At 45.6% G+C, this 18,018-nt stretch overlaps 1 protein-coding gene across 2 annotated transcripts in view; it reads left to right on the plus strand.

Moving 5' to 3' along the window:
* Positions 1 to 18,018, plus strand: part of PCNX2 (pecanex 2) — a 274,216-nt gene that overhangs the window by 187,349 nt on the left and 68,849 nt on the right. For both annotated transcript variants that reach the window (XM_060035057.1, XM_060035058.1), the window contains one exon: positions 225 to 354. In XM_060035057.1, the coding sequence (XP_059891040.1) occupies positions 225 to 354 (130 nt within the window). The remainder of the gene's footprint in view (positions 1 to 224; positions 355 to 18,018) is intronic.

Genomic DNA, 18,018 nt, shown 5'->3' on the forward strand with positions numbered 1-18,018 from the left:
TTTTTATGAGAATCATTTGGTTTTCATGGGGGTGAAATGAGACCTAGCAGGATATTATTGAAAGTTTTATATTTCCAAATATGTACATAGAGAGATCACGGGGAGGCCCTTCTTTCTTTCCTTGGTGAGAAAATGGCTTTCATATAAACTAGTCAAAATTGCAAATACTATGTGGAAGAATAATCATGAACACTTCTTTTTTTTCTTTAACTCAAAATCCTCAGATTCTGCCATGCTTTTCTTTCAGGCGTTTGCCACGTCGATCTTTTCTACTCCACTGAGCCCGTTTCTTGGGAGTGTCATTTTTATCACATCGTATGTCAGGCCAGTGAAATTCTGGGAGAAAAACTACAAGTAAGATCCTAAAATCGTTGCTGACTTGCTTTCCTAGGATTCATGTTCAGGATGCTCCTTGACCTTTTCTATGAAAAGTCCAGGCTTCATGCTTTGCCCTCCTGTGGGGCAGCCCTAGCAAACTCCCTCCACCCACCCAGTTATCCACTCAGCACGGGGGCTTCCAGGCTCTGGACCAAGCCTGACCGATGGCAAATTTGCAGTCAGGTACTAGTCTAGGTTTCACCAGTTGTGAAGGAAAGTGAGATATCACCACCCACTCTCAGCAGTTGCCCTCAGAGAGGTTGTCTCAGGAGCCGAGGTGAGATTACCCCTGGGGGGCACGGCTCCCTTCTGTGGGCCTTTGAAATATACATGTCATGTACAAGTGTACCTGCGTCACAGCTCAACACAGGAGAGCATACCATTTTTTCTGAGCATCATTAAACTTGTAGAAGATGATTTCTGCACTCTGTCTTGACTGTTTAGACCAGTCAGTCATGGATTTCCTCAAGCAAACAGTGATGGAGCGAGGGCAGTGATGTTTTCAGGAGTGGTGGGGAGGGAGGAGTGATGGGTAACTGAGTAACTTTCAAGAGTTGTTAATGATTTGTCGGGGGAGGGCCTGAGAACAGCCAGAGGAGGAGGTGGGGCGGGCCAGCCTGTCTCCAGCTGGGGTCGTCTTCCGTTGCAGATCTCATCTGCCCTAATTTACTAGCCATATCTGGGCTATTGTATCCAAGCCCTAATCCATCTTCTGTAACGTGTCTACCTTTTCTGCCGCTCTGCCACTTTACAATGCGCCCTTCACGTCTCACAGAGGCCAACGTTAAGTTAGGGGAACTGTGTGGTTAGATGGTTTATGTGCACGGAAGATGCACGTCCTTCTGGGGCAGGTGGTAGGGCGTCGTGATGAAAACACAGCCTGGGCCGCCAGCCTGCCTGGGCTCACACCTCGCCTCCCCCCTCGATGCTGGTGACCTCAAGGCCTCTCTCCTCTTCTGTAAAATGGGGGCAAAGGAATAAGGCCTACTTCACAGCCTTGTGGGGAGAATACGAGTTAATAGACCTAAAGCACCTAGAACAAAGTAAGCATCATGCTGGCCTGCGCTGGCGGGATTCTTCTCTGACTGCCCTGCCTGGAAACCCTGTCCCCACCTGACCCATTCTAACAGGTATCCCATCCCCAGGACCTCACATTTACAGGTCCTGGGGAAATCCAACCAAACCGGAGCACCCCAAGGTAAGCCAGTGCTGGGAGACCACCAAGAGGTGGGGAAGGCCCCTTGTGTGTCCCACAGGCTTTTTGCTGTATGAGTGAAGCCGTCTTGAAATATGCGCGTAAACAAGAGTCCTCTTTGGCATTTGTCTAAAGAGATGCGGTGCGTATTTACAGAGTCAGAAGGAAAAGAAAACCACCGGCGCTGGCTTGTCTTTATGCTTTTTAAGGAGAAAACAATTTGGGGGAACCTTTGTGGAGCTCTTAAAAATCGCACTTCTGGAAAGTGCAAACGCTTGTGAATAAGAAGTGTGGCAATCTCGTGTGCTTTTAACTATGCAAGAAAGTGCAAGATATTTTAAACGTGCTCTGTAACACAAAAGATTTCTTTTTGTCTCCTATTCTCAGAGAAGTTAGGAACCAGTTTTTTTGGCGGGCGGGGGGGGGGGAGAAGTTGATAAGCAAATCGCATCCCCTTTGAGCTGGAGGGGGTGTGAAGCTTCCCCAGTAGAAAGGGGAATGGAGAAATCTTTGTGAGACGCTTTTACTGAGGGGAGACATCCTAACGCCTGTGCAACGCAAGTTTGGGATTTTCTTATTTAGCCTCCTCCCTGCCAAGATTCAGCTACCTGCTCGGCACCGTACACCGAGGTCTGAATTGTCGGTTTACGTGGGTTACTTATAAGTCTGGGCTACTGGAGTGTTTCCTTATTCAGTCTCACAAAGAATTGGTGATGTTGTGATCCATTCTTTCCCCCAGTGTAGCACTCCGTTGCATGTCGGGGCTTTGGTCGGCTGTGCTAGGATGAGAAGGGGACAGCAGAGGCTGTGGCAACGCATAAGGACATCCTGCCTTTCCTAGGTCTCTCTGAAGGAGCCAAGGTGGGGAAAATGTTCAGTCCCACTGAGGGGTGGGGAGAGACGCTGATGCCGAACGCAGCCAGCTGGAAGCCTCTTGTCAACTTGTGTTTAAGCTCAGAATACAGAGCCCTGTGATCATCTGCTTAAACGATCAGTGATGGGGCTTCCCTGGTGGCGCAGTGGTTGAGAGTCTGCCTGCCAGTGTAGGGGACACGGGTTCGTGCCCCGGTCCGGGAAGATCCCACATGCCGCGGAGCGGCTGGGCCCGTGAGCCATGGCCGCTGAGCCTGCGCGTCCGGAGCCTGTGCTCCGCAACGGAAGAGGCCACAACAGTGAGAGGCCCACGTACCGCAAAAAAAAAAAAAAAAGATCAGTGATGGAATTCAGGACAGTAAGAGTGGTGGGTACCAGGAAAGGAAATGGCAGGAAATCTCATCTGGATCCCTGCAAGCCCTCTGGAAAGCCCATTCTCTGTATCTGAAACTGTTGGTTTTTATTTCAAACACTAATGACTTTTCCTGTTCTTATTTGTGAGTGTCTCTGTAGCTGCTCCTACCATTTCTTTTCAGTCCGATACAGAGAAGCAGTTGTTAGGGTAATTGAGTGTTTACTCGCCGTCCCACCACTGACTGAGAGATATTCTCCCTTCTCACGACAGTGACCACGATCTGCCAGTGGGTGCCATGGTCGCCAGCCCCACCCTGGGGGTGTGATGAGGGGGCACTTGCCATCCCCTCTCCTGGCCTCCTCTTCCTTTCCACCCCTGCTCCTTCACTTTCCAGTCCTTTGATTTTTCTTCCAAACCTCCTAAGCTGCCTTTGGTTTTTGCAAGTCTCCAGCGAGCCGTGTACCGTAACGGAACCGTTTTCATACTCTATGGAACCGATAAGTAAATCACCAGCTACCTGGTGACTCTGGCCCGTCTGTTTTCCCGAGCCTGGGCTGTCTTGAAATCTGCAGACTTTTTGTCCTCCAACGCCACTCCTCACTGGGGGCTGGTGACAAACCTATCCTCTGCCCACCTAACTAACCTGCTCCCTGGTTGATTCCCCAGACACAGCACCAGGTCCCACTGTCTCAGAAGCCCGCGATGGGACACTGCTGCCTGGGCGACAAGGAGACGTACCTCAGAGCCCAGCACTGACGTAAATGCTCTGTATCTACCTTGTCCAATACGGGAGCCCTCCCAGCGCTTGGAACAGGGCTAGTGTGGCTGAGGTTTTAATTCTATTGAATTTTAATTCACTTACATTTAAGTAGCCGCATGTGACTCGAGGCTATCATATAGGAGCACAAATATAGACCCTGAGTCCTAATCTCCCACAGTACTATTTCATACATCGCATATTGTGAGTTTTTCATTCCCAGCCCGCCCTCGGCTGTGCCCTTCTCACCGAGTGCCCTTCCCTCCCCCAACCCCTCCACTTCCACCCACGCACACACAGACTCGCAAAGAGGGGTATCATATTCCACCTCCTGATGGATGAATGGAAGGTTCAGGAAGCACTTGTCGGATGAGAGGTACTGTAGTGGTCACCTTTGGAAGATAAATTTGCTCTGTGACCATCAGTAACTTGTACCAAGGATTGGTGTGGACTGACTCTACCTCCAAGCCTGGACTTGTTTTTATTCATCTTTGTGTCCCTACGGGGTCACGCACACAGAAAATGTTCTGTAACTATTTCTTAAATGAATTAAATCCAACAATATTATGTAAAAGGGAAAGGAAATCGTAATCTGGATTTCATTCACTACCGTCAGGCTGTGCACTATTAAACTGTTATTAACTAAGAAGGTCTTTAAAACTGGTCTTGATGAGTCCTGCCTGCTGTCTCCATTTAACTTATAGGCAGCAATAGCAAATGCACTGTAATAACAGTGCCTGGTGTTTATAAATCCCCTTATGTCAGAGTATTTTTTTTAACATTTTTATTGGGGTATAATTGCTTTACATGGTTGTGTTAGTTTCTGCTGTATAACAAACTGAATCAGCTATACGTATACCTCTATCCCCATATCCCCTCCCTCTTGCATCTCCCTCCCACCCTCCCTATCCCACCCCTCTAGGTGGTCACAAAGCACCGAGCTGATCTCCCTGTGCTATGTGGCTGCTTCCCACTAGCTATCTGTTTTACATTTGGTAGTGTATATATGTCCATGCCACTCTCTCAACTTCGTCCCGGTTTACCCTTCCTGTCCGCCGTGTCCTCAGGTCCATTCTCTCTGTCTGCGTCTTTATTCCTGTCCTGCCTCTAGGTGCTTCACAACCATTTTAGACTCCATATATATGTGTTAGCATACGGTATTTGTTTTTCTCTTTCTGACTTACTTCACTCTGTATGACAGACTCTAGGTCCATCCACCTCACTACAAATAGCTCACTTTTGTTTCTTTTTATGGCTGAGTAATATTCCATTGTATATATGTGCCACATCTTCTTTATCCATTCGTCTGTCGATGGACACTTAGGTTGCTTCCATATCCTGGCTATTGTAAATAGTGCTGCAATGAACATTGTGGTACATGACTCTTTTTGAATTATGGTTTTCTCAGGGTATATGCCCAGTAGTGGGATTGCTGGGTCGTATGGTAGTTCTATATTTAGTTTTTAAAGGAAACTCCATACTGTTCTCCATAGTGACTGTATCAATTTACATTCCCACCAACAGTGCAAGAGGGTTCCCTTTTCTCCACACCCTCACCAGCATTTATTGTTTGTAGATTTTTTGATGATGGCCATTCTGACTGGTGGGAGATGATATCTCATTGTAGTTCTGATTTGCATTTCTCTAATGATTAGTGATGTTGAGCATTCTTTCATGTGTTTGTTGGCAATCTGTATATCTTCTTTGGGGAAATGTCTATTTAGGTCTTCTGCCCATTTTTGGATTGGGTTGTTTGTTTTTCTGATATTGAGCTGCATGAGCTGCTTGTATATTTTGGAGATTAATCCTTTGTCAGTTGCTTCGTTTACAAATATTTTCTCCCATTCTGAGGGTTGTCTTTTTGTCCTGTTTATGGTTTCCTTTGCTGTGCAAAAGATTTTAAGTTTTAATAGGTCTCATTTGTTTATTTTTATTTCCATTTCTCTAGGAGGTGGGTCAAAAAAGATCTTGCTGTGATTTATGTCGTGGAGTGTTCTGCCTATCTCTTCCTCTAAGAGATTTATAGTGTCTGGTCTTACATTTAGGTCTTTAATCCATTTTGAGGTTATTTTTGTATACGGTGTTAGGGAGTGTTCTAATTTCATTCTTTTACATGTAGCTGTCCAGGTTTCCCAGCACCACTATTGAAGAGGCTGTCTTTTCTCCACTGTATATTCTTGCTTCCTTTATCAAAAATAAGGTGACCATATGTGCATGGGTTTATCTCTGGGCTGTCTATCCTGTTCCACTGATCTATATTTCTGTTTTTGTGCCAGTACCATACTGTCTTGATTACTGTAGCTTTGTAGTATAGTCTGAAGTCTGGGAGCCTGATTCCTCCAGCTCCGTTTCTCTTTCTCAAGATTGTTTTGGCTGTTGGGGTCTTTTGTGTTTCCATACAAATTGTGAAATTTTTTGTTCTAGTTCTGTGAAAAATGCCATTGGTAGTTTGACAGGGATTGCATTGAATCTGTAGATTGCTTTGGGTAGTATAGTCATTTTCACAATATTGATTCTTCCAGTCCAAGAACATGGTATATCTGTCCATCTGTTGGTATCATCTTTAATTTCTTTCATCAGTGTCTTATAGTTTTCTGTATGCAGGTCTTTTGTCTCCTTAGGTAGGTTTATTCCTAGGTGTTTTATTCTTTTTGTTGCAGTGGTAAATGGGAGTGTTTCCTTAATTTCTCTTTCAGATTTTTCATCATTAGTGTGTAGGAATGCCAGAGATCTCTGTGCATTAATTTTATATCCTGCTACTCTACCAAATTCATTGATTAGCTCTAGTAGTTTTCTGGTAGCATCTTTAGGATTCTCTATGTATAGTATCACATTATCTGCAAACAGTGACAGCTTTACTTCTTCTTTTCTGATTTGGATTCCTTTTACTTCTTTTTCTTCTCTGATTGCTGTGGCTAGAACTTCTAAAACTATGTTGAATAATAGTGGTGAGAGTGGGCAACCTTTTCTTTTTCTTGATCTTAGTGGAAATTGTTTGTTTTTCACCATTGAGAACGATGTTGGCTGTGGGTTTTCATATTTGGCGTTTATTATGTTGAGGTAAGTTCCCTCTATGCCTACATTCTGAGGATTTTTTATCATAAATTGGTGTTGAATTTTGTCGAAAGTTTTTTCTGCATCTGTTGAGATGATCATATGGTCTTTCTCCTTCAATTTGTTAATATGGTGTATCATATTGATTGATTTGCATTTATTGAAGAATCCTAGCATCCCTCAGATAAACCCTGCTTAATCATGGTGTATGATTCTTTAATGTGCTGTTGGATTCTGTTTGCTAGTATTTTGTTGAGGATTTTTGCATCTATGTTCATCAGTGATATTGGCCTGTAGTTTTCTTTTTTTGTGACATCCTTGTCTGGTTTTGGTATCAGGGTGATGGTGGCCTCGTAGAATGAGTTTGGGAGTGTTCCTCCCTCTGCTATATTTTGGAAGAGATTGAGAAGGATAGGTGTTAGCTCTTCTCTAAATGTTTGATAGAATTCGCCATTGAAGCCATCTGGTCCTGGGCTTTTGTTTGTTGAAAGACTTTTAATCACAGTTTCAATTTCAGTGCTTGTGATTGGTCTGTTTCTATTTTCTATTTCTTCCTGGTTCAGTCTCAGAAGGTTGTGCTTTTCTAAGAATTTGTCCATTTCCTCCAGGCTGTCCATTTTATTGGCATAGAGTTGCTTGTAGTAATGTCTCATGATCCTCTGTATTTCTGAAGTGTCAGTTATTACTTCTCCTTTTTCATTTCGAATTCTGTTGATTTGACTCTTCTCCCTTTTTTTCTTGATGAGTCTGGCTAATGGATTATCAATTTTGTTTGTCTTCTCAAAGAACCAGCTTTTAGTTTTATTGATCTTTGCTATCGTTTCCTTCATTTCTTTTTCATTTATTTCTGATCTGATCTTTATGATTTCTTTCCTTCTGCTAACTTTGGGGGTTTTTTGATCTTCTTTCTCTAATTGCTTTAGGTGTAAGGTTAGGTTGTTTATGTTAGATGTTTATTGTTACTTGAGGTAGGATTGTATTGCTATAAACTTCCGTCTTAGAACTGCTTTTGCTGCCTCCCATAGGTTTTGGGTTGCCGTGTTTTCATTGTCATTTGTCTCCAGGTATTTTTTGATTTCCTCTGATTTCTTCAGTGATCTCTTGGTTATTTAGTAGTGTATTGTTTAGCTTCCATGTGTTTGTATTTTTTACAGATTTTTTTCCTGTAATTGATATCTAGTCTCATAGCGCTGTGGTTGGAAAAGATACTTGATACAATTTCAATTTTCTTAAATTTACCAAGGCTTCATTTGTGATCCAAGATATGATCTATCCCGGAGAATGTTCCATGAGCAATTGAGAAGAAAGTGTAATCTGCTGTTTTGGGATTACAAATGGAATGTAATTCCATTTGTAATAGATGGAATGTCCTATAAATATCAGTTAAGTCCATCTTGTTTAATGTATCATTTAAAGCTTGTGTTTCCTTATTTATTTTCATTTTGGATGATCTTTCCATTGGTGAAAGTGGGGTGTTAAAGTCCCCTACTATGAATGTGTTACTGTCGATTTCCCCTTTTATGGCTGTTATCATTTGCCTTATGTATTGAGGTGCTCCTATGTTGGGTGCATAAATATTTGCAATTGTTATATCTTCTTCTTGGATTGATCCCTTGATCATTATGTAGTGTCCTTCTTTGTCTCTTGTAATAGTCTTTATTTTAAAGTCTATTTTGTCTGGTATGAGAATTGCTACTCCAGCTTTCTTTTGATTTCCATTTGTGTGGAATATCTTTTTCCATCCCCTCACTTTCAGTCTGTATGTGTCCCTAGGTCTGAAGTGGGTCTTGTAGACAACATATATATGGGTCTTGTTTTTGTATCCATTCAGCCAGTCTCTGTCTTTTGGTTGGAGCATTTAATCCATTTACATTTAAGGTAGTTATCGATATGTATGTTTCTATTACTATTTTCTTAATTGTTTTGGGTTTGTTATTGTAAGTCTTTTCCTTCTTGTGTTTCCTGCCTAGAGAAGTTCCTTTAGCATTTGTTGTAAAGCTGGTTTGTTGGTGCTGAATTCTCTTAGCTTTTGTTTGTTTGTAAAGGTTTTAATTTCTCCATTGAATCTGAATGAGATCCTTGCTGGGTAGAGTAATCTTGGTTGTAGGTTTTTCCCTTTCATCACTTTACATATGTCCTGCCACACCCTTCTGACTTGCGGAGTTTCTGCTGAAAGATCAGCTGTTAACCTTATCGGGATTCCCTTGTATGTTAATTGTTGCTTTTCCCTTGCTGGTTTTAATATTTTTTCTTTGTATTTAATTTTTGATAGTTTGATTAATATGTGTCTTGGCATGTTTCTCCTTGGATTTATCCTGTATGGGAATCTCTGTGCTTCCTGGGCTTGATTGACTATTTCCTTTCCCATGTTAGGGAAGTTTTCAACTATAATCTCTTCAAATATTTTCTCAGTCCCTTTCTTTTTCTCTTCTTCTGGGACCCCTATAATTCGAATGTTGGTGAGTTTAATGTTGTCCCAGAGGTCTCTGAGATTGTCCTCAATTCTTTTCATTCTTTTTTCTTTATTTTGCTCTGCGGTAGTTATTTCCGCTATTTTATCTTTCAGGTCATTTATCCGTTCTTCTGCCTCATTATTCTGCTATTGATTGCTTCTAAAGAATTTTTAATTTCATTTATTATGTTGTTCATCATTGTTTGTTTGCTCTTTAGTTCTTCTAGGTCCTTGTCAAACATTTCTTGTATTTTCTCCATTCTGTTTCCAAGATTTTGGATCATCTTTACTATCATTACTCTGAATTCTTTTTCAGGTAGACTGCCTATTTCCTCTTTTTTTAAAGTATTAGTTTCTTTTTTTTTTTAAATAAATTTATTTAGTTATTTAGTTTTGGCTGCATTGGGTCTTTGTTGCTGTGCACAGGCTTTCTCTAGTTGCAGCGAGTGGGGTCTACTCTTAGTTGCAGTGCGCGGGCTTCTCATTGCGGTGGCTTCTCTTGTTGTGAAGCACGGGCTCTAGGCACATGGGCTTCAGTAGTTGTGGCTTGTGGGCTCAGCAGTTGTGGCTCACGGGCTTCAGTAGTTGCAGTGCACGGGCTCTAAAGCACAGGCTCAGTAGTTGTGGCACACGGGCTTAGTTGCTCCGTGGCATGTGGGATCTTCCCAGACCAGGGCTCAAACCCATGTCCCCTGCATTGGCAGGCAGATTCTTAACCACTGTGCCACCAGGGAAGCCCCACCTATTTTCTCTTCATTTGTTTGTTCCTGTGGGTTTTTACCTTGCTCCTTCATCTGCCGTGTGTTTCTCAGTCTTCTCATTTTGCTTAACTTACTGTGGTTGTGGTCTCCTTTTTGCAGGCTGCAGGTTCGTAGTTCCCATTGTTTTTGGAGTCTGTTCCCAGTGGGTAAGGTTGGTTCAGTGGGTTGTGTAGGCTTCCTGGTGGAGGGGACTGGTGCTTGTGTTCTGGTGGATGAGGCTGGATCTTGTCTTTCTGGTGGGCAGGACCACGTCCGGTGGTGTGTTTTGGGGTGTCTGTGACCTTGTTATGATTTTAGGCAGCCTCTGTGCTAATGGATGGGGTTGTGTTCCTGTCTTGCTAGTTGTTTGGCATAGGGTGTCCAGCACTGTAGCTTGCTGGTCGTTGAGTGGACCTGGGTCTTGGCATTGAGATGGAGATCTCTGGGAGAGCTTTTGCTGTTTGATATTACATGGGGCCAGGATGTCTCTGGTGGACCAATGTCCTGAACTCGGCTCTCCCACCTCAGAGGCTCGGGCCTGATACCAGGCCAGAGCACCAAGACCCTGTCAGCCTCATGGCTCAGAGGAAAAGGGAGGAAAAAAAAAGAAAGAAAGGAAAAAAGTAAATAAAATAAAGTTATTAAAGTAAAAAATATTAAAAATTAAAAAGTAATAAATAAAAACAGAAAGAGAGAGCAACCACACCAAAAAACAAATCCACCAATGGTAACAAGTTCTAAAAACTATACTTAAAACCCCTAAAAAAACAAAAAACAGACAATCAGAACCCTAGGAATAATGGCAAAAGCAAAGCTATAGAGACAAAATCACACACAGAAGCATACACATACACACTCACAAAAAGAGGAAAAGGAAAAAAATATACATATATGTTAAAAAAAAAAGGAAGAGAGCAACCAAATCAGTTAACAAATCTACCAGTGGTAATAAGCTCTAAATATTAAACTAAGCTAAACATAAAACCAGAAACAAATTAGATGCAGAAAGCAAACCCCAAGTCTACAGTTGCTCCCAGAGTCCACCGCCTCAATTTTGGGATGATTCGTTGTCTATTCAGGTATTCCACAGATGCAGGTACATCAGGTTGATTGTGGAGCTTTAATCCGCTGCTCCTGAGGCTGCTGGGAGAGATTTCCCTTTCTATTCTTTGTTCTCACAGCTCCCGGGGTTCAGCTTTGGATTTGGCCCGGCCTCTGCATGTAGGTCTCGGGAGGGCGTCTGTTCTTCACTCAGACAGGACGGGGTTAAAGGAGCAGCTGCTTCGGGGGCTCTGGCTCACTCAGGCCGGGGGCGGGGAGGGAGGGGCACGGCGTGCGGGGCTGGCCTGCGGAGGCAGAGGCCGGCGTGATGTTGCAGCAGCCTGAGGCGTGCCGTGCGTTCTCCCGGGGAAGTTGTCCCTGGATCACGTGGGGACAGTTTCTTGCCTTTTGGGAGGTCTGAGGTCTTCTGCCAGCGTTCAGTAGGTGTTCTGTAGGAGCTGTTCCACGTGTAGATGCAGTTTTGATGTATTTGTGGGGAGGAAGGTGATCTTCACGTCTTACTCCTCCACCAGCTTGCGGTGCCTCCTTTAGAAAGGAGGCTTTAGAAACACATTGTGATATTGTGATTCATCATCCTTCTCTTTACATATAAACAATTGCTAAATAACCAAACTTTGTTATTAACGTGAAACAGATGTTTAGGCTGGAAAGTATATATGTGACTCATGGCCCTGGTTACCTTAGCCAGTGTCTCACTCCTAAAGGAGTCAACTGTCTTCAGCCCTAAAGAAGGAAAAATCCCGTTAACAATGATTTTGCTTTCATACATCAAAAGTCTTCTATAAAATGTTAAATACCATAGCTATGAGGAGACACACATAGCAGCTACCTGAAGGGCAAATAGAGCTTCCTGGCTGTTACATTTCTATTATATCCTCTGGGTTGGTTTTAAAATGTTCAATTGTTCTGGGCATTATCCTTGTCAACAAGTATACGGTAAGCATGTATGTGGGCCACCGTGCTGGGCTTTAAGATAGGAATCATTCTATGTGATTGGTCTGCAAAAAACTCGACTCTGCATTCCATGCCCTTGGTCTCAGCCTAGTCAGCAAGAAGATAATCCGTGTCACTTCATCCTCAGCTCTCCCTGAGGCAATGACGTTCCCTCAGAAAGCACCAGCTTTGCGGTCAGTCAGACCTTGAATAAAATCCCAGCCCGTATGCTCGGTTAGGTGTTTGACTTTCGGAAATTATTCAGCCTGTGAGCCTCAGTGGACTCGTGTAAAATGGGATGACGGTCTCTATGTGCCTCCCAGAAGTCGTGAACACCAAATTAACCCTGTGCCCATTTTGTTTTCCTTCCCTATATTTCTGGGTGCTATCATTTCAACTTTTAATTCCGTTAAGTCTACACATATGTTATGTATCCTTGCAACCTACCTGAAATCATTTCTGAAATGGCAGGACACAGTCAACCCATGAAAGAATACACGTGTAGACCACGGAGCATCACATCCACAACCAGCGTGCCGTGAGATGCCCCATAAATACTAGTCTTCACCATCAGGTGCTGTGTTTATTCTGAGGCCTTAGCCAGTCCCAGAGCCCAGGTCCTGTCCTTTGAGCATCACAGCTGCCTTAGTGGAAAAAACAAGATCTTCAGAGTGCCACTCTTTTGTGGTTTATCAAACAACAAAAGAGATGGTCAGAATACTTCAGCCAGTCTCTGAGCTCTCATGGGTCTTACTGTGCTACTTCCCAGCCCCTTCCTGGGTCTGTAATATAGAAGAGAGACTAGCATGGACCCTTGGAATTACAGAATCCCCTCTGGACCGTCCACAGAAGGGCGACCTCCTCCTACTCGGGGTGGAGCAGGACTTGTGTCTCACTGGGCAGCCCGTGTGGTATTTGTCAGTCACAGCTGGGGCTCTGGTTGCTCTGAATCTGCTCCTTGTGGCATGACCCGGATACCCCAGTCACCTGGATACACCTGCTGATCCTGGAGCAACCCGCATCCTGGGGCCTCCTGTACATTCCGTCCTTTACCAGTTTGAAGGCAGCTCTCCTTCCCTTCTCAGGTCTCTGCTTCAGGCTTAACAGTCCTATCTGTGTTTTGTGTGAAATGGTCCAGACCTTGAGCATCTCAGCCGTCCTCATCCAGTTGTTTCCTGGGTTGACCCTGGCTGTGCCCTCCTTAGACTGCTCCAGGTGTCACCTACTCAGCTCATGGTAGGGGGACCTGTTACTTCCTCTGAGTCCTGTGTTCTGCTCTCATTTATGCCTCTTAAAATTGCAACCCTCGCAATTATTTTACTCAGGTATTACCAAGCCAAGTCTTCATCATCCCACTCTCATGCATGTGTGTTTTACTGAAAAGCCAAAAGTTACATTTCCTCTATCAATTCTCAACTTCTTGGCTTTAACTCAACATTCCAGTCCTTAGAGGTCGATGTCACCGCTGTCCTCCATCATCTCTCCAGCCCCCTCACTTGTGCTGTGTGCACGTGGGCTTGCCTGTCACCATCTGGGTCTTCGTTCATGATTTGCTAATGATGATGAGCTGTACAGAGCCATGGATGCCTGACTTGGTTCAGGCAGTCAGAAAAAGGAATTCTCAACTTCACGCTTTATTTTCTGCCTTTTTCAGAATGGGGAGGATTTTGCTGGATATCCTCTTCCCAGTGAGCTGTTTTAAGCATAGTTTGTAGATCTTTGTGCAAAGCATTGAGCATCTCAAAAGGCATTCTTTTTTAAGTATAAAGCAGGAAGCTTATATGGCTTGTGTGTTAATAGTAAAATGCAGCACCGTAATTCAAATTTGCAGTTATGCTGGGAGGAATTTATATATTTCAACTCGCGATTAAGCTACCCCCCAATTTATATGGATATGTTTTCAAAGCACCTGGACAAATTTACTGTGGAGAGAAAGTCATGAAGCTCCCTTATCAGATGTCTTAGGGCTGTTAGAGCTCTCGGATGCACAGCTCGGATGCCCAACAGCTCTCGGAGTGTGTTGGGCCCTGGATATGTTACTATTAAATGTAATAAAGGCAGTAGGAACGATGCAGCAGTAACAGGAGTGATCGTCGTCTTTTTGTATTTAGTGAACACCTGCTCACCTGCTCAGACATACTCATTCCCATCCTGACACCCACTTTGGAAGTACAATTTCATTTTTCTCATTTCGCAGATCAGAAAAAGGAGACTCAGGGAAGTTCAGTAACCTGCCCAAAGTCACAGAATAAGGCAGTGGCCGATGCAAGATATTAACCAGGTCTGGCCTTATTTCAAGCCCTCTCCATTGTTTCCCGAAGCCTCTCAAAATATCTCCCACAGCAAAAAAAAAAAAAAAAAAAACAAACCAAAAACCCATAAAACAAAAAAACCAGTGACTGTCAGTGAAAGCATTTGCTCTTGACTCGAGAGCCCGTCTGGAAGGGAAGGCGGCTGCAGCCCGGGGCCCGGGGTCCCTGTGTGCCTCACTCCAGAAAGGCCTTCTCTGGGTCCCTAGAGGAGATCTGCGCAGCCTCTCTCTGTGGGGGGCAGCAGCAGGTGTGGCAGAGGTGGCCATGCGCCCTGTCGCCTCCTCAGAAGCAGACGTTGGTCCCAAACCTCTCCTCCGCCCTCAGGCAGGTCCAAAGTGACCCAAGTCAAAACCAACACGACTCTCCCAAGGCCACTCTCCAGTTCATCTGCTGAGCTGTCTCACTGATGACTAGACCACAGGAGCCTTGCAGCCCCTCCGCAGGCTCGGCAGGAGGTGGTGAGGGGCCACCTGGCCAGGTGTGGACCGTCGCCGGCGAGTTTGTCTTTTGCTGATTCTGCGGGGACCTTGCGATGCTCCCGCATTCCTGAGCGTGGTGCCGAGGTGCTTCTCCCCGAGGTCCCGGTCGGCCGGGAGCTGCAGCCCCGCCTGCTTCTCCGCAGCCCCGGACCCTGAGCAGGGAGGCAGAGGGGCGGCCCCTTGGGTGTGGCCTGCTGCCTCTGGTATTTCCAGAGCGGGAACTGGGAGCCTCTCCCACTGGGAGACCCAGGACCACCAATGACGTGAGGCACCAGGGTGCCCAGGTTCCAGACCTTGCGGGGCTGTTAAGTAACTTGATAGGCCTGTGAGATGGATCGGGAAACACCCTCACTTTTCCTGGGGGCTGATGGAAGGTCTTAGGGAATCCTCCCCCCGGAAGGGACTCCGAGGCTGATGCGTATATGAATCTGGGAGTTCTGAGCAATTTAAAAATGCCTGGGAGTCACTTTGAGGTTCCACGTGTGTGTCTATTGATCCACGAGGCGTGTTTCGGGATTGACACGGTTTAGGACACGTGTGAGGAGGCAGTGCATTCCGGGACTTACAAGCACAGCCAGGGTGGGAAATCGGACCAAGTCTCGAACTTTCCAAAAGCGATAGAGGTGAAGAGAAGCCAGCAAGAAACATTCTTAGTTATGCAGCACGAAGTGGAGATACCAGGCAGACTGAAGAGCCACAGAAGCTCAGAGCTTAGTGTCAGTAGATCTCAGCCAGGCGGCTGGGGACACGTGGGCTGAGTCTGTGATGTACAGCCGGCAGCCTGCCTCACGTTTCATTCCACTCTAGTAAAACTGAGCCCTGCATAAACATTTTCCTGGATTTCAGGCCACAGGTAAGCAAGAAACAGACGAGCAGGTGAGACCGTGGCCAAAAAGGCAAGAGAAAGGCAAGGTGTGAAACCCAGAGTTCCAGAGAAGGATTGTTTCTGCCTGGGACTTGGGATGTGGCAGGCCTGCAGGGGAGGAGAATCATCTTTCCCACCGGGCTTCGTAGTGTGAGATGCAAGCCTAATGCTGCTGGCAGCCTTTTTGTCCCCATGAGGTGTGAACTGGCCTGAGAACACAGCAAATGGGCAGGGCCGAGGGACGTGGAGGATGATTCCTGATGACACCATGCATCCTAGCCCCTGAGTCCAGCTGGGCTCCATTGACCTTTCAGCTGTGTGAACCAGTGAGTTCCAGATTTTGCTTAAACCGTTTCCAGTTGGGTTTTCTGTCACTTGAAATTGAGAGACTTGTAATAAGAGCAAGTGATGGCTTTTATCGAACAGATCCTTCCTTCATAATTCTATTTGGAGGGATGACAGCACGAAGGTAAGACCTTTAGCACCGTAATTCTGTGAGTCTAAATAGTCTAGAATTCCAGAGAAGGGTGGAGTGGCAGACAGGAGTCTGAGCCTCCCTCGCTCTCTGGCTGATACACCCTGTGTCTTCATCAGTCCTTCCACCTCCCTTCTCTGCCTTGGATCTGCTCAACTGGAAACCCAGGTCTATGTCTGAATGCTGTTATGTCTGCAACACTAAATGATGAACTTGGCCCCATCCTGCTGTTGTGCTGATGGATGAGAAAGCTCACACACACGTACCCAGGGGTAAGGGTTGGCACTTTGGGTGTGGTGATGAGCGATTATGCAAATGTATTCCAGAAGCATGCCGCTTTTGAGGAACTCCAGTGTGTGGAATTTCTCAGATAGCGCTGGTTTGAGCTTATTATTCATTATGCTGCAGTACATAATTTTACTCAGAGTCCTGTGCCATCCTGCTGAGCAGTTACGGAATCTAGAAAGTGCAGAGTAGGGAAGTTGACCAGGCGCCTGCCGGAAGGGCTGCACCTGCCCACCTGCTTCCGGCCGTCTGGTGCTGTTGACTGGACATGTCAAGGTCACCCGGGAGTCAAGGTCACCCAGGAGTGAGGCTGTGTGGCAGAGTCCGGCTGATGGGTGGTCGCAGGGAGTATCAGCCTAGCACACACAGCACAAGGGCAGAGCCCTTCTCAGGCCTGGCAGCTTTTTCAGCTTTTAAGGATGTGTTGGAGATGGGATTGATTGATTCCAAACAAAGGAAGGCAGAAGGCTTCAGCTTTTCAATCTGCGTTGCCTCAAGCCCTTTTACCGCAGGGCTCACAGGGTCCTGGCGCAGGAGATCTTCTGGGCAGATGGAGGTATCTGCACAGTGAGGGTTCACTCCCCAGCACCAAGAGCCCTGAGCCCTTTCCAAGGCCTTGCTTGTGACCAGCCAGCACGCTAAGTGCACGTGACTGGCCACGCCGTCCCCGTTGCCGACAGAGACATGGGAGGACCCATATGGGCTGTGGGGTGACCCCTCTGAGTCCTGGGGGACCAATGCATTTCAGGCTCTAGCTTAAGACTCACTCCTTACCATTGCAGTCATGGGGTAGGGGGCGCTCTTTAATCTTGTTACTGTCGACTGAAAACAGGCACAACTGAAAAGCTGAGAATTATGTTTTATTCTGAGGACTTTCTGAGGACTTCTGTGTTTCTTGCTAATGCACCCTTAGAAGATATTAGTGTTGGGACAGGATCGTTTTGGCCTCATTCCCTTACCACCCCTACACCTAGGAAGCATATACTATATTGTAAAAGAATATTTGGCCAGAAAAATTAATGTAGGAAGCTTTCAGTATTAGTGATATCACCTGTCACTATAGGTCATACAATCCTTTTTGAAGGTTCTTGGTATTTGGTTTTATTGTTCCTTTTTTTGCCTTCTCCTCAGAGTTCATTCCCCAAGGGGCCCTACTGTTTTTCCATGCAATGCCCCTAGCCCAGAGCCCTGAAGTCAGCCTCTCAGATGGCTCCAAAGAGGTAAGGGGGGAGCCAGGATATAGAGGAGTTTTTTGCAAGAAAAACCAGGTAGTCGGAACATCAAAGGGTTACTGTTAATTAAAGCAAAGCAGACATCTCAAGTGAAGGAATAGAGCGCTTTTCTCTATATGGGCAGATGAGAGAGTCTGTGCTCACAGAAATCAGCCCTTCGATATGCACCTCAGCTATCTGGGGCCAGCGTCCTGTGCTTCCCCATCCTGAGTCCTCTCAGGGCATAGGGTTGGGGGTGGCTGCAGCGGCTGAGGGCTTGGTGGTGGGCGTCCTGCTTCCGTCCTGAGTTCCCTCCGGGCGCACCGTCGGGGCGGCTGTGATGTGATGGCTCGGTGGCTGCCACATCCTTTGTCTACTGGTATGGCAGGTGGCACTTTTCATTCACAAAACCCTGAGTGTGTTTCCAAGGCTGGCTTCAGTCCCTCACTATTGAAAGCCAGGACCTGACCCAGGCTTTGCATGTGGTTGCTGTTTCGGGGTTCATGGTACTATCGGCTGATGAATGAAATTAATGCATTATGTGAACATAGGAAGCCGTGCTCTTTTTTCCTTGTCGCTTTGGAAACATTCT

This window comes from Delphinus delphis, chromosome 16, assembly GCF_949987515.2.
Source record: "Delphinus delphis chromosome 16, mDelDel1.2, whole genome shotgun sequence".
NCBI classification, from domain to species: Eukaryota; Metazoa; Chordata; class Mammalia; order Artiodactyla; family Delphinidae; genus Delphinus; species Delphinus delphis.